The 15435-nt window shown below is 45.9% G+C and overlaps 1 protein-coding gene across 5 annotated transcripts in view; it reads left to right on the forward strand.

Annotated features, from left to right (window-relative positions):
- LOC122161492 (LIM domain containing preferred translocation partner in lipoma) overlaps positions 1-15435 on the forward strand; it is a 320970-nt gene that overhangs the window by 106681 nt on the left and 198854 nt on the right. For all 5 annotated transcript variants that reach the window (XM_042820970.1, XM_042820969.1, XM_042820974.1 and 2 more), the window contains exon 5: positions 3624-3825. In XM_042820970.1, coding sequence (XP_042676904.1) covers positions 3633-3825 — 193 coding nt within the window. In that variant the 5' untranslated portion in view covers positions 3624-3632. The remainder of the gene's footprint in view (positions 1-3623; positions 3826-15435) is intronic.

Genomic DNA, 15435 nt, shown 5'->3' on the forward strand with positions numbered 1-15435 from the left:
AGTGTTGGGGAGAGATCAGAACAAACCCAGAAGTTCAGCTTCAGCTGTTAAAAAGAGATCTATTCATTTTCGTTTTTTATGATCTTGTGTAGTTAGGCTAAATTTAATTGAGGCTGGGGAGCTGGGGCTGGAAGAGATCAGGAAAAGGGAACTTGTTGAAAACATTGTTAAGGCACATATAGCAAAAACGAGTGACAGCAAATGCATGACAGAAAATGAGAGGAGGAGAAAGAGGAAGAGAAAAGGCTAACGGGAAACAATTAGAAAACCCCACCGCCACTGACACAAATGTGTTAGAGGGTAGCCAAGATGAAGCTGCATGCCAGCCTACAGTTAGCAACTGAGTTACTGCAGTGTGGTCTTATATTCCCAAACTGCCCATAAGAGAACTGCTCTTTAAGCTCGTTCATGAGATGCCACAGTGTCATCAACTGTCCCAGCATTGTGTGGCCTGGCTGCTGGAGCAGATAGCCCTGGTTTATGCATCGCTCAGCCCATCCCTGCCTCGTGGCAGACCGTAAGGGGACCAAGGCGTGTTGCCTGTGAGGTGGCTAAGGACAAATAAGGAGCTGCCAGAAGGGGTGATGATAATCTTGCTAGTGCTTTTTGTTTTGAATCAGTGTGGAGGTAACGCCTGTGCTCTGAAGGAGCTTTGTGCAGTGGGATGGTCTTTCGCATGAAATAGCAAACCAGGGGCTGAAAACTTGTCAGAATAAAACTCCAAGATGCTTGTAGCAATGGGCAAGATACAGCGATCTTTAAATATAATAAGAGAGCAAAGTGTCCTGTTTAACTCTTAAGGCTGAGTGCCCACACTGACTTCTGCTCTTAAGCCTAGATAGTTGCCTGAGACTTATTGTCATGTGTTACATTTTTGAATGATGTGAGAGGAAGAGGTGGCCAGGTAGGTGAATTTTAGTGTTTTGGTGGCGTTTTTTGTGTCCGGTGAGGCTGGTGTTGGTAATGAGAAATACCAGGCAGTGGGAGTGCAGTCCATCCTGCCTGTCGTGGCTGGTTTTCTCTACAGCCCTGAGGGGCAGACCTGCCTTTCACTTCTTCCTTTCAGAATGATGCTCTGCTCTGTCAGTGTGAGGTCAGCTGGCAGCCGTGTTTGGGAGGGTGGTAAGATCTGTCCTTGCACCTTGGCCTTGGATGCTCGTCTGTCTGCAGGGTGCTCCTGCCACAGTCTTCATTTGTAGCCAGCCCCTCCATGCTGGTCCCAGTGGTTCCTTTCACTGGTATCACATGTCCAATGCAATGGGCTCATCCTTCAGCAGAAGGGATTGCAAAGTCTGTGACCTTCAGCAGCCACGCTGCCTGGTGGGGAAGTGCTGAGGCATGTGGCAGTTCCTCTGGCACACAAAGAGCAGTGGAGGTAGAAGAGGACCACAAACTGCCCGTCTCCTAGTTTTGGGACGGACATGAGGACTGGCTTTTCTTTGCAGTCTTTAAGTACAATTGAATCCTCCAGTAAGAAGGTTGTTACCTGGAGGTAACTTACTGGGCTGGAGGAGGCACACACTGTATACGTCAGTTTTAACAAGCACTGCTGATAGCTGGAGGTACCATTTCCACATTGCCACATGGAGACCTTGCTCCTTCCCCACCTCTGTCCCCACTGACTCAGCACTACTGTCTAATAGCAGATTGCTGGGACAAGGCTGTCCATATCAGAGTCCATCAGACTACTTTCTCTGTTCTATATCCAAAAGCCTTATCTGCTTGTTCAATACAAGACTCACCTGATTTTTCTCCACCATAAAGCTTATAGAACTGAGATGCTTTGCAAGGCAGGATGAGCTGGCAAACCAGATCTTTACCCAAGTCCCAATTACTTGGTCCTGACATTTCCAGTAACATCTGGTCTCAGACTACGAGAAAGGGGAAACGAAGGGGATCTCTACTTTTTTGTTTTTCTCTAGACAGACTTACGTTGTCAAATGTGCTTTTCTCCTGCCTAAATATTCCATGTAATATAGGGGACAGTTGCTTTTTTTCTGAGAACATGTGTGCGTGGAAATGTTAGCTTTGTGGCACCATGAATATGCCCAGGTTGGTGGGACATGCTCTTGTAGATGCATTCCTGCTTATTATCAGTGAGAAGATATTTGGTCTCCATGTTTGATGGTAGGTGGCAAAGGTGATGATATCAGTCATGCACCTGCTTGCAGGTTTTAAGCACTGACCTTTATAGCTGTCTACATGTGGCTATACTTTTCAGCTTTGGAAATGCCTTCTCTTGAGACATTCAAATAGATGGCTGTGTGCCTGGCTGCAGAGCTGTATCAGAATAGTTTGAGAGCTGTAGAGCTGTGAGGCTTGGTAATGATTTCACTCTGAGGGGGTGTCCACCAGCCAGAGGCCGCCCTTCATCTGCCCTCATTTGTTTTCCCAACCTGACCTCAGAGAGCTGTGTGCACCCACTGGTAAATCCCGGTGCTGCTCTGCTCAGGCAGCAGTAAGAGTTTCTCTTTGTAAGTGTGGTGGTGCCTTTGCTTTGCCCGACTGGAGCTGCCCAGCTGGAACTGCCTCTATGCAACAGCAGTCAGCTAATGTCTGCCCAGGCCCAGTGCTCTCTCTTGCACCAATCCTTTTCCAAGCTTTCTGATGTAAAGAAATCTTTCCAGGTCAAGTCCCAGCTGCTTCTGGTTTCCAGAACCCTGAGGTGTGCTGACACCAAAGCAGAGCATGGACAGACACTTGAGGGCTCCAAAATTAGCAGTAGCTTTTGTCCATGCAGGGTCTTCACTTCCTTACTGCAGCTCAGAACCAGCATAGGGAGGTGACGTGGTGCTGCTGTAGGCCCATTGCTGCTACCCAACAGCTATGGCTGGTATGTGGTGGAGAGCGCTTGTTTGTTGCGGTTCAGCCCATTATGAACAGGTTTTCTTTATGGGAAACATTTTCAGCAGCGTCTGAGTCCAGTTCTCAAAAGTGATGTAGGCTGTTAAGAGACCAAAGCCAAGATCTTCATAAATAAGTAATGGTTTGGGCTGCCTTTGTTTTCTGTTACACAAGTGGAGATGTCTAAAAGGAGCCTGGTTGTCAGTGGTTGTGGAATTCTGGCATTTTTTCAAAATTGACTTGCTTTTAAAATACCTTAATTTGGGCATTCAGAAATGGAGGCATCAAGGAAGATTAGCTGCTTTTGAAATCCTTTTTCTTTAAAGTTTAAGTGAAAGACAGTGGAATTTGGGGCCATAAATGTCATGTGGAGAAATGCTAAAGGTTGTATTTTGGAAGCGTGTGTCTGCCCACCTGTAATGGCACTTGTTCCCAGAGCAACCGCGCCGCTGTACGTTAATGTACTCACCAAATCCTAGCAGGAGGAAGTCAAATCTATGACTGTCGTGCTGAACAGGCAACAGGAGTGATAAGCTTCTCTGGTGCATTGGTCTGCCTCAACTTCAACAGTTTGAAGAGGAAAATAACAACACTTTAGCAGACACCAAAACAAACTGATCAGTGATTTCAACCAGCCGGGCAAAGAAAGACAAGTTTGTATCTGAATTCTCATGAAATGGTTTTGTGGTTGTAATTTAGTAAGTCATTTAGGGGGTTTACAGCTGCTGGTCCCCCAGCCTGAATTCCTAATGTACGTGCTGTTCTTGTTTTCCTCTCAGATTTGAACCATGTCCCACCCGTCCTGGCTGCCGCCCAAGAGTACCAACGAGCCTGTTGGTCACGTTACAGCAAGGATGGAGACCACTCATGCCTTTGGGACTCCCAGCATCTCAGTGTCCACCCAACAGACGCCAAAGAAGTTTGCACCCGTTGTTGCCCCCAAACCAAAGTACAACCCATACAAGCAACCAGGAGGTGATGGTGAGTATGTTTGTGGGTTTTTTTTGTTTGTTTGTTTCATTGGTGTGTGGGTTTTTTTTTTTAGGAAGGATCCACAGAAGTCGTATTCAGGGATATTGACCTCTAACACGAACTGTGTTTGACAAACTCTTGGTTCATGAGTTTGTGGGATCAAATCAATCAATAAGAATGTGAAAGAACCTTGTACCCTCTGGCAAGCTGTCCTCCTGAATGGTGCAGGGCTAGGGGAGAGCAGGGGGACAGCAGTTCTTTGGTTTTATTGTAAGCAAGTCTCCTTTCCTTAAAACTGATATTTTTCCAGGAGTTTTGCTTGTTTCATGTCTGCCTGTACACGTCAATCCAAGAAGCTGGAGCTTGAACACCCTTTTCAATGTTGTTTTTCTTTTGCACCAGCACAATGGGACTTCTCTACAAACATGGCACTGAGCTGGGGATGTGGTAGAGATGGATGGATTTGGCAGAGTGTGTCTCAACATGTTTTGTCTCTTGCCTGTTGGTTTGATTCAGTTTTACTGTTTCTCCTCTGTTGTGGCAGGCTCTTGAATATGAGGTGAATTAGTGGCATAACTATGTAGATATTTATGCGACCATTGCAGTAGCCTCTGAAGATGTTCTGTCAGTGAAACAAAAGCTTTCCAGTCACCGTCCACTGGCCTCACTTTGTCTCCTGCTTTTAAAGTCCAGCTCTCTTCATGCAGTTGAGCAGCAAGTGTAGGAGTTGGGTTCCTGTTCTGTGGACACATGGAAAAAGGGATAAACTTGGGTATTGTACTCAAGACTTGGCTCCATTGTACTCAAGAAAATTGCCAAATCAGCTTTTGATTTTCAGTTGTGGCTGTTCTTCTTTGTACCGTCTTCACTTTTCCCTCTTTTGTATTGAGTGTAATAAGGCAAAAGTTGTCTGTAATTTTTTTCCCCTTTTTCTACTTTTTTCAGAATGTGTGCAGGAAGGCTACATGATAATGGAAAGGAGAAAGAAAAACAGCAATATTAAATCTCTCATTTAAGCAATTTTCTAAAGTTAAGGACATCTAGTAGGAAGTTGGAGAAGGCTCACTTGTTTCATTTTTTTTTTCCTCTGCCACTCTTAACTTCAGAGAACTCGTAACGAAAAAAGAATATGTGTTGGAGGGGAAAACTCAGTCATATGCACCTGTTCTGTTGCCTTCAGTAACAAAACATTAGCAATGAAGATGGAGGGAAAGACATTTGGAATTAAAAAAAGTAAAAATAATCCATTTCTGAATTGAGATGGAAATGTCACTTTCAAGTGAAGTGGGAAATTTTTATTTTTTAAATTCTTCTACAATTTAAGATAATAATGAAAAGTGACACTTTGGTTCCTCAGGAAAACTGTTGTTGATCAGCCAGAAATGTCACTGTGCCTTAATTGTTGATGCTTTAATTGCTATAGATCTGATTATAAGTGACTCAGGAACATCCCAACAACCTTCTAAAAAATTCTTTGCTCCTTGGAGCTGGGAGAAGGAGACATCCTCTAAGCAGCACCCAGTACTGCAGACCGAGGAAGGTAGATGAGCCTCACCAGCATTTCTTGAGCAATGCACAGAATGCAGTCCTGCAAGCACGTGAACACTGCTGGGTCTGATGGAAACGGAGACATTTGGGGAACTTATGGGGGGCCTCTGCAGATTCTGGACTTTTAGAGATGCTAGCATCATCTGATGGGCTTGCAAGAAATAAGGGATAGTGGAGACTTGATCAGGGATCGGCTCAGTGATGTGACAGTGTACCAGCAGCTTAGGCTAATCCATTTTCAGAAGGTGACACACTGCTGGTCAGTGTCAGCAGCTGGTGCAAAGCCATTAGCTCGACCATATATAACCCTGAGAACATGAGGCTTCCGGGATCTGGCAGGTGAGGCAAGAAAATATTTAGCCCACCATGCCTCATTCACTTTTTATGGCTCTGTTCTCTCCTCCAGGCTCCCTGCTTGTTTCTTCAGTGACCTCCGTTGTTTGACAGAACAGAACTTTGAAATGAGTTAGAAATGGTTAAAAGAAGTTAAAGTTAAAAACAAAAGCTGCGACAGGCGGCAGTTTGTAAAGCAGGAGCGTTTTAATGTGCTGGAAGCAGTCAAGGCGTGCGTGGTTTAGACCAGCTAAGTGAGCAATTTTCTCGGTGGTGCTGGTCCCCCTCCTTGCTGTTTGCCACGCTGCCTTGCTGAGACTTGTTTTGAGCTGGATTTGTCAACTCATCAGGGCAGAGACCATGTCTTGCTGTCGCAGGGATCTGTTTGGGGGCCTTGGGGTATGACTGCAGTAGTAATAATAACAAATAAGAACACAGCCCTGATTAATGTGCTGCACGGGTTTCTGCCGCCCAGCTAGCTGGAGAAGCTGGTGCAGCTGTGTTTTTATGGACCAGACTTCCACGTGCTGCAGTCTGGTCTTGATTTCTGGAGGATTTAGCACTAGCCTTCCCTGTCGCAGCACCTCATGGAAGATTAACCTTGTTCACCTCAAATGCTCCTTCCCTGGCGTGCTGCTGTGCTGGGGTCTGTACCTCCTGCCCTGGTGTAGCCTTTCTCTTTGGAGACAGGGATGAGTTTCTGTGCCGGGGTCTCAGAGCCAAGCAGGAGCTCTGCTGGCATAGCAGTGTGCTGGGGCTCATCTGCTCCCTGCTCTGTCCATATGGTCCCTTGCTGCTGAGCTGTACTTCTGATTCCTCCCTGGCACTTTGGGGAGGGAGATGCTTTGCTCCCCCACCTCTCAGCCCTCTGCACATCACAATGCTCAAATCACTGTGTGCTTTTTTTCTGTGAGAGGAGTCGCTGCTGGTGTCTGTTTTCGGTAAGTCCAACCCAAGGGTACAAACTCTGCTGTTCACCATGGACTCAATCCTGGGAAGTCTTAGCACTGTGATCCCTTCTGGCCTGCACAGCTCCATATTTACCCCACAGATGGAGGAGAGCTGTTTGAGCTAGCAGAATGTGGTTTTGTACAAGAAAAAAAAGTGTCTGTGGGAAGGAAACAGCAAATGAGCCAGGCTGGAAATGAAAATTCGGTATCCAGACATTCAAGCAGTGGCTTTAAAAAAGCCACTGGGTGGGAACATTGGGGTGAAGGATGATTTTTTGATAGAGCATCCTTGGATGTGTTTGCAAGCAGGAAAACATCTGTCTATGCTGGGGCAAGATGAGTCCGGAGATGAGTGAGACATCATCCTGCCATGGGTCCTGGCAGTCCGTACCTCTCCCTCCCCTCTCAGTGCTCATGTGTGCTTAGTGCTGCGTGCTTCCTCCCCCCATTCCTCAGCAGACCCCATCCAGCAATATGCACAGCAGAGCTGTGCTGTCAGTTCAGTTGGGCTCTCCTTCACTGAGCGTTGAGCTAAGAGTGCAAAGAGAAAGTAGAAGGCTCTTCTCCAGTTTCTTTAAAAGCATTGCCCTTCCTCTTTTCCCTCCCAATTATTTTTCTCCTGCTTTCCAGTTTTTGCACTAAAATTGGTATTTCAGTGCTGGCGGGAGCTCACATGCTCCATGGCATGGGGAGGAGGGCTGGCAGGCGCTCTGAAACGAGTGCTGCTGGGATGCTGCCAGGGCCAGGGCTTGTGAGGCCAGAACTAGGGGTTTTCAAAACCATACTGAAGTCTATTGTCAGCCTTGGATTCTCAGAAAATCCTGACTTGGATCTCCTCGGGTCATTGGATGGCTCGAGTGCAGTGAGAGTGTCAGGCTTTGTGGTGTGATTTGTCTTTGGTTTGCATCCTTTGAGTTTCAAGCTGGTTTTCATAACCTCAGGAGCTCTTTTCCCCCTTGCCCTCCTCTCCCAGTACAATCTGGTGGACACGAAGCAGTGCAAGGAGTAGTGTGGTACTGATGCAAATCAAGCCCATGGGCTGTGGCTGCTGGGAACACCTAGAGAAAGCCAGAAGGGGAACACAGTGGGCACATTGCTGGGGAGGAGCAGTAAGTGACAGTAAAGCCCGTGGATTTGTGGAGAGGACAATGCACCGAGGAAGGAACATCACCAAGGCCATAGCAGCGAATAGAGCATCTATACCTTGGCATGAAAAATGCCACCTGGCTGAGTGAAGGGTGAAGGGTGAAGGCTTCCATCTGTTGCCCTTTGCTGTCAAAGACAATGAAGCTTTCTTGCAATATATGGTTTGAATTTTGGTGGGTCCTCTGTGGAGTCAGCAGTTTGACTCAGTTGTCCCTGGCTCTTGAACACAAGAACTGTGGAGATGTGGCACTGAAGGACATGGGTTAGAGGGCATTGTGGGGATGGGACTAGATGATCGTAGAGGTTTTTTTCAATCTAATGACATTATGATTCTATGCCTGTGAGTCCCTTCTAACTCAGGATCTTCTATGATTCTATGATATTTCATTCATAGGCATCTGTTCAGGCATATTCCTGAGACATATGCCACAGTGCCAAACCCTGGCCACGAAAGGATGTGCAGACAACATCCCTCCTATGACAACTGTATAGTTTATGGGATTGCACAACATTTGAGCATTTGTCTTTGTCAGCCTTTTAGAGGCTTTGAGGACAGGCTTTGCAAAATTAGCCATTTGAGTTTATTCTGTTGACTCCTCCTAAATTCAATATTAGCTAGTGCTGATGATGCCTTTTCCTTGTGATTGCCAACCGTGGTGAACGTAATACCTGCAGAAACAGTTAAAATGGATTCAATCATAAAATCATTAAGGTTGAAAAGACCTTTTAGATCACTTAGTCCCACTGTCTACTTGCCACCGGAACTGCCCACTAACCTGTGCTCATTAGTACCACATCTCCACAGTTCTTGAACACCTCCAGGGACTGTGATGCCCCTACCACCCTGGGCAGCGTATGCCAGTGCCCAGCCACTCTTTTGGAGAAGTTTTTCCTGATATCCATCCTGAACCTCCCCTGGTGCAACTTACAGCCATCACCTCTCATCTTGTCACTGTTAACCTGGGAACCAAGGCTGACTCCCGTTCCATCACAACCTCCTGTCAGGGATCTGGAGGGAGCAATAAGGTTTTCCCTGAGCCTCCTCCAGTTTCCATAATGGAAACTAATTGAAGAGTCGAGAATTAAAGCAAGCTCTTTCCTTCTGCTTTCTTTCCTTGAAGCACTTTCAGGCATGATGAATGACAGGAGACTCATACACAGGTCTTTGAGATCTTCATGGGTTTGTTTGTTTTGTGGTGGAGGTATTTTTGTTGTTGTTGTTGTTTGTTTGTTTAAATCATCTCTTCTTTCCATCTCCATTAGTTGGAGGAGAGGGCTGCAACTCATGGGGCCAGGCACAGCATCAGGGCTAGCTCCAGGGCAAGATTACATAGTTGACACCATGCTGTGTTCACTTGAACCCGGCTGATGCAGGTTTCCCAGGTCCTGACGCTCTCTGCCCTTTCTTTCTTCATCTGTGTGGAGGCTCCTGAGCAATAGCTAATTTTATTCTGCTGTGTCTGTAAGGGACTGGGAGCATGAGCTATCGTGCTGTTTGTTTTATCTTGTAGGCAGGCATACCTAGTGGGTTTTGTTTACAGCAGCTGCTATCGGTAGCTCTGTCTAATTTTTGAAGCCAGGGTATGGATTTATTGGAATAGACACTCAGTGTTTTAGCTGTGCTGTTCCCTGTTCTGCAATCTTTGACAGTTCATAGAAGCTAAACAGCTCCAGAGTCTATTCATTACTTGGATGAGAGCCCTGAAAGGATAAATTCAGACTGACTTGGGAGATTCTGCAGGTTTTTTGCTTTTTTCTGGTTGTCTTTGCTGGGCCTGCTGCATAACACAGCAAGAGTAATCCCTGCTGCTGGAAGGCAGAGGCATGCCTGCTCTCCTTCGAGCCACCCGTGAGCTTTGGGGGCATTTTATTGCCTTTTGGTCATCTTTAGCAGGAGGCTCACGCTCACGAGCAGCGAGATGGGGGTCAGCTGTGCTTTGGTGGTGTGTTTGTGTGTGCTTAGTGCCAAGCTAACAGGAGATGATGTGATTTAGCAGCAGTAGAAACAAAGCTGGTTGTCTTGCACGTGGTGTGAGCTGTGCGTGCTTTATGCATCCTGCATAAAGCGTGGGAATATGTTGTTATTTGGTTGTTTTGAGGCTGAACTGGGTCCTGCACATCCCAGAGAGTTTCCAGCGGGACCTGCTGGTCTCTGCATCCAGCTTTGCCACCAGCTGATAAAATCATTGATGCTCTGGGGATAAGGCAGCATCTCAGTGATAGGACAAGAAAATAGGCTGAGAAATGCTCAGGCTCTCTTCTGCTCCCATCATGGATTGAGCTTGCAGAGTTGAAAAACGTTGTGGGAATAAAGAGGTATACCGCTGCTGTGGCAAATCATCCTGACTGCCTAAGCACAGCCCCCACGTTGGTGCTTGTTTTTTAAAGAAAGCTTTTTTGAAATGAGCATTATAAAGTTTTAAAGCCCTTCTAAATCCTTGCTCTCCTTCTGTGTGTTTCTTGCGCTGAACGAAGTGAACCAGATGAAGCAATGCTTTATTCATTAGTGTCAGAACTGCATCATCCACAGGCACTTACAGAATACAGCCAGGGAAAATGAACTTGAGATTCCAGGCCTCTTCTTGGTTTGCTACCCATTCTACAAGAGCATTTAAAGGACAAACCGAGCCCCAAAGCCTGCAGAACACGTGGGAAGTGGGGGCTCCCTCACTAAAGGGAGGTTCCTCACCAGGGGGCTGTTGAGAACCAGTTTGGAGCTGCCTTTCGGAAGTCTCCATTGATTTCTCTCTAATGACATCCTCCTCCCTGATGGTTAAGAGCCAAGTGAAACCAATTTGAAACTAGTGGTGGTTCTCATTTGTTTAAATTGCCCTGAACAAGCCGAGCTGTGCTGAAACTATGCTCCATAGCTTGCAGCATGTCAGTGCTGCTTAGATGGGGTCCTCCATGTAGGCATCCCTTTCTGGTGTCCTTCTGCTTCTTTGCCTTGGTTCTTCTCTTACCACTGATGTGTAGAACTAAATGGAGGCACAGTGTTCTGATGGGTGTCCGCAGCACTGTGACCAATTTCAGGGCTCATCATGATGGCAGGTGTCAATAAGGCACCTCTGCGTGGGCCCTGCTGTTGTGGTTGCATTCATCTCACCAGAAGTTACTGCTTGGGCTGGACTGTGGTGTCTGAGTCTGCTTTTGTGTTGTTTATTTTGTTTGTTGGAGACAAACACGGAGGTCTGTGCTCCTGGCTTTGCTCTCAGGATGAACATTATTTTTTTTTAAATACCCCCTCTAATAATGGCGCTGGGAAAAATGCAAAGAGAAGAGATGCATAAAGACTGTTATTGAACCAGTATACTTACCTGTAGTTCTCAAAATGTCAAATCAAGCCACCAGGTTTTATTAACAATGTTTTGTTAGAATTACAAATATTAAACTTTCAGAGGCTTTGGAACATATTGCTACTTATTTGGGAACTGCTTGAAGTAATACACAGCCTCGTTTTTCATTCTGGTGAGCGAACTTGTATTTTCTTTGTTATTTGGTATCATAAAGCAAACACTGCTCCTCAGCAGGTAGATTTTTCTTTTTTTCTGCCATGCCTATTTTTTTTCTCTCTTTCTTTTCCTCCTGTCTGTCCTTTCAAGATACTATATTTAATTTTTCCACTTCATTATTTCAAACATTGAATAGTGATTCATCTTTGCAGTGGCCTGTTCCGTGAACCACAATAGTTTGGGCAGAATAAAGCAAAAGGGCGAAAAAAGGAAGGAAAAAAAAAAAAAAAGAAGACAGATCTGACATACACTGGATTGGGAAGAAGCCATTTTTTTATAACTCAGATTGCAAACATCTGTCATTGACTCTATCAAACCTACTTTTTAAAAGATAATATTCGATCTCTGTGCAGTTCTAAAGGGCTATGGTGCCCAAAGTGAGAGAGCAGTGTTAATGCTGAAATAGTTTGAATTTGAGCAAGCAGCACTTGTCCATTTTATTTTAATCTAAAATTTTAACATCCTCCAGATGTCAGTCTGTTAAACAATTGCTACATGATAGTTAACAGTCAAGTAACTTTTTTTATTTTTTTGCTCACTCAATGCAGCTTTTTTATGCCCTGAAAGCTAACTGTTATAATAAAGGACTATACGTATATTTTTCCTTTTTCCTGACTAAAGCTTTTTTTACCCGGCCAGACAGAGTACTGCTAAGTCAGAGCAACCAATAAATGTCAATTGGATTATATTACAGGTTGGTCTAATAAAAGGTTAGAAGAATGAATGAGCAACTCTTGAAGCCACAGAAGCTGTACTTGTGGCCAACAAGCAGGCATTTCTGGCAGCGAACACTGCACAATTACAATTTGGACTAAATATACAAGGCTTGACATGCTCATCCCTTTGGCAAAGCACACTAAGGTGGGTTGGTGCGAGAGCCAAGGGTCCATGAGCAGGACCCTGAGCCCTGCAGTTCCAGCTCCCCAGGAGGCTGCTATGCAGAAGCGGATGAGCAGGAGTCCAGTCTGGTTCCTAATAGATATCGCTACCTTCAAAATTCCCTTTCTGTCTTGTTAACTAGCGTGCACGTTGGAAGGTCCTAGCCACAGAAGAGCAGTTGTGCTCTAAAAGCTGGCACGAGGACTGGGGATTTACCCAGACTATTTCAGGAGCTGTGGAGCGCGATGCTGGAGCTACACATCCAGCAATTCCTTGGCACAGCTCTGTGCCAGGAAGCACCCATCTCCCTTCAGCTGCTCTGGGTGCTGAGCAGATGGTGCAGAGACCCAGCTTCAGGGAGGAGAATGCTGCTTGGGAGTGGGGACTAAGCAAAAGACTCATAGGTCATCTCCCACTCCAGTTCGTGTGATGACAATGACTCAGGAAAGGTTTTGGTTTAGTCTAGACATGACCAAACCATAATGGGAAGCCTGGCACAAAGGGTTTCCTTTGTAGCATGGTAGAAATCTTGCTGACGTAAGACCTCAGCTTGTTTTTTTTCTGTTGAGCACTGAATTTATGGGAAATACCGTGGAGGTAAGGAATTGTAAGAGGAGACACCTGGATGTCTGGGCCGTTTCTGTTAGGAAACTGTGAAGGATTTGTTCATGGCTATTCTAGATATAGGGGCAGGCTAGTGGGAAGGGAAGGGGTCTGGTAAGTAAATTAGATTCAGTAATGTTTAAATTTACTCTCTATAAAACCAATTTGATGAACCTTGCAAAGGACTGATGATCTTTGAGGTCTCTGACCACATCCTGTTCCATACTAGCCAACCTTGGACCAGCAGTTGTCCCCAGCTTTTTGCCCTGCGTGCCTCTCAACATGCTTTTCCAGTCTGAGCTCCAAGTCCCCATCCTGGCTCACTCCCCAGCAGTCCCATCAGTTGGAACCCTCTGCAGAGGCACAGTGCCAGGCTGTAGCCACCTCAGTACGTGCTGGGAGAACTTTGGGAGTCATGGTGCCTTCCTTGAGAGCACAGTGCACCTCTGGCGGAAGCATTTCCTGCTGCTTTCCTCATCCAGAGCAATACAGCTTCACTCTTTACAGGACCGGGTCACCTCTCAGCCCCATAAGTGTCAGTGTCAGCTTCACAACGTGCCGTTGTCTAAGGGAATGCACTAACCCAAAGCACGTTGTGTGTTTGCAAAGTTTTTGCAGAAGGGTGAATAGGGATAATAATGGTTCCTGAGCCACTTCTCTGCTAGGGGAAGGAAAGGAGTGTTTCTCAATACAGATCCATTAACACTGCTCTGGCTGACAGGCAGCAAAACACAGGAGGTAAAAGTCCATTCTTTTCCCTTCCCACTGCAATGATTTAAAATGCTTGAACATGTACTTCAGAAGCTGGGGAAGTAAAAGCCCCCAGTTGTGCCTGGAGACTCTGCAAAGGCCACGGCGAGCGGAGGGGCTGCAGAGTGTTAATACAGTCCATCATTTTGTAACGAGCCCAATGTTCTTGTATGAGCCGTGTCAGGCTGTTGTCTGCACGCTGTCTTTGCTGATCATAGTAATCGGGTCATAAGAGAGAGAGAAGTAATAGCGCGTCTCTTAGCAACCAACCCCAGGAGAAAGAGAAAATTACTCAAACAGACTATCCAGCCAGGGAAGTAGAAAGATGAAATTTTCTGAAAGTCTGCTGGAAAGTGCTCAGGGACATAATTCTTTTATGTGTGAGATCCTTACAGGCTGAATCCAATGATATCAGGCACTTTTTTTTTTTCTTTTTTTTTTTCATCTTCCTGGTAAACTTTTATTTTTAATTGGTCTCAGAAAAACAAAGGGAAAAAGCTTCTGAAACAGAGAGATTTGGAAAAATGAGTAGCAGATTTTTGTATTACCTTTAACAATGGCAGGGAGGAGGCGGCGGAGGGAGGTCGGCGCGTCTCGGGCAGGAGTTGATGGGAGCATCCTATCTGCAGGAGCGCTCTGCGTGCTTCCCAAGGCACTGCTGGCCAAAGCGTGCTGCTCTATCACCTGACTCCACAGTGGCACGTGCAAAACAAACTTGTAGGGTTGGTGTTACGGCTTGTGAGCCCTCCCGGCAGCCATGCAGGGACTGAGGGTCCCGTGGTCAGATGTTGTAATAAAATGGAGCGCTTGCAGGATGGAGTGAACCTCATGCTCTCGTATCTTGTGCTTTTAAAAGATTTTTATTTATTTATTTATTTATTTTACCCCAGAAAGTTGCCCTTCTGCGGTCAGCTAGTTTGCATCCTCCCAAATGGGGTATATGGGAAGTGCCACTGCACTGGGAGAGAGGTCTGTGTCTGGGATAGCCTTCTTGGCCCCGCCAAGCAACAGCAACACTAAACACTGTGTATTTAGTGGTAAGGTTAAGATGGTCAAATCTCTTCCAGTTTTGCAGTTGCATCATTAAAACTGAAACTAATGGGAGAAAATGTTTCAGAAATCCTGGCTTAATTCTTGGCTCTTGAGGAGGCATACAGAAGCTGTTGCATGTGTAGAAGAGAACAGGTAGCTATGGTGACTCATCCAGCCACCAGTCTGTGCCTTTCCTATGCTTTTGTCTGCTTTTTGACCCCAAGGCACGTCTTGTTGAGCAGAGATCTGCTCGCCCCTGTGTGGGATTGGCTTCTGGTAGCAGGTTAACCTGCAGACTGATGCAGTTTGATGAAGACTGCAAAAATTCCCCCAGATCAGAATCCTGGGCAATCAGGTGATGGTTTGGGACTGCTGTGGTTGTGCTGCTGTTGGTACTGACTTTGCTCAAGCACATGTGTGGGAGCTCTGGCTCGGCCTATGGGTTGTATTGCAAACGTGTTCCAGGAGAGAATTGCTAAAGTTTCCTGAGATGGGGCTGACTTCAGCATCTTATCCTGGAAACAATCAGTAGAAGAGAAAGGAGAAAAAAGCAACCTTGCAGCTGTACAGAATTAATAGCTTGGGAGTAGCATCTCCTGCTGTCAGGGAAAAGTGAGATAAGGAACAATATTAATTGTAACCGCTCGCAAGCAGATCGTAGAGGTTGCTACTTTGCTTTCTTGTCACGAAGGAGAAAGACTTTCTTCCTTAAAAGTTTAGTAATTGAAGAGTTTTCTTTGCTATTTTTGGGAGTGCCAGTAAGCGTTATTTCCTGGAAATTTTCCCCCAAATCTATAAATAGGAGCAGGGGCTTACAATGATGACTAGTTTGGGAAGTCAACACCATGCACTTCCTCCACACAGCT

Source organism: Centrocercus urophasianus, unplaced genomic scaffold (genome assembly GCF_019232065.1).
Source record: "Centrocercus urophasianus isolate 14NV4802_14NV808 unplaced genomic scaffold, USGS_Curo_1.0 seq_19, whole genome shotgun sequence".
Classification (NCBI taxonomy): domain Eukaryota; kingdom Metazoa; phylum Chordata; class Aves; order Galliformes; family Phasianidae; genus Centrocercus; species Centrocercus urophasianus.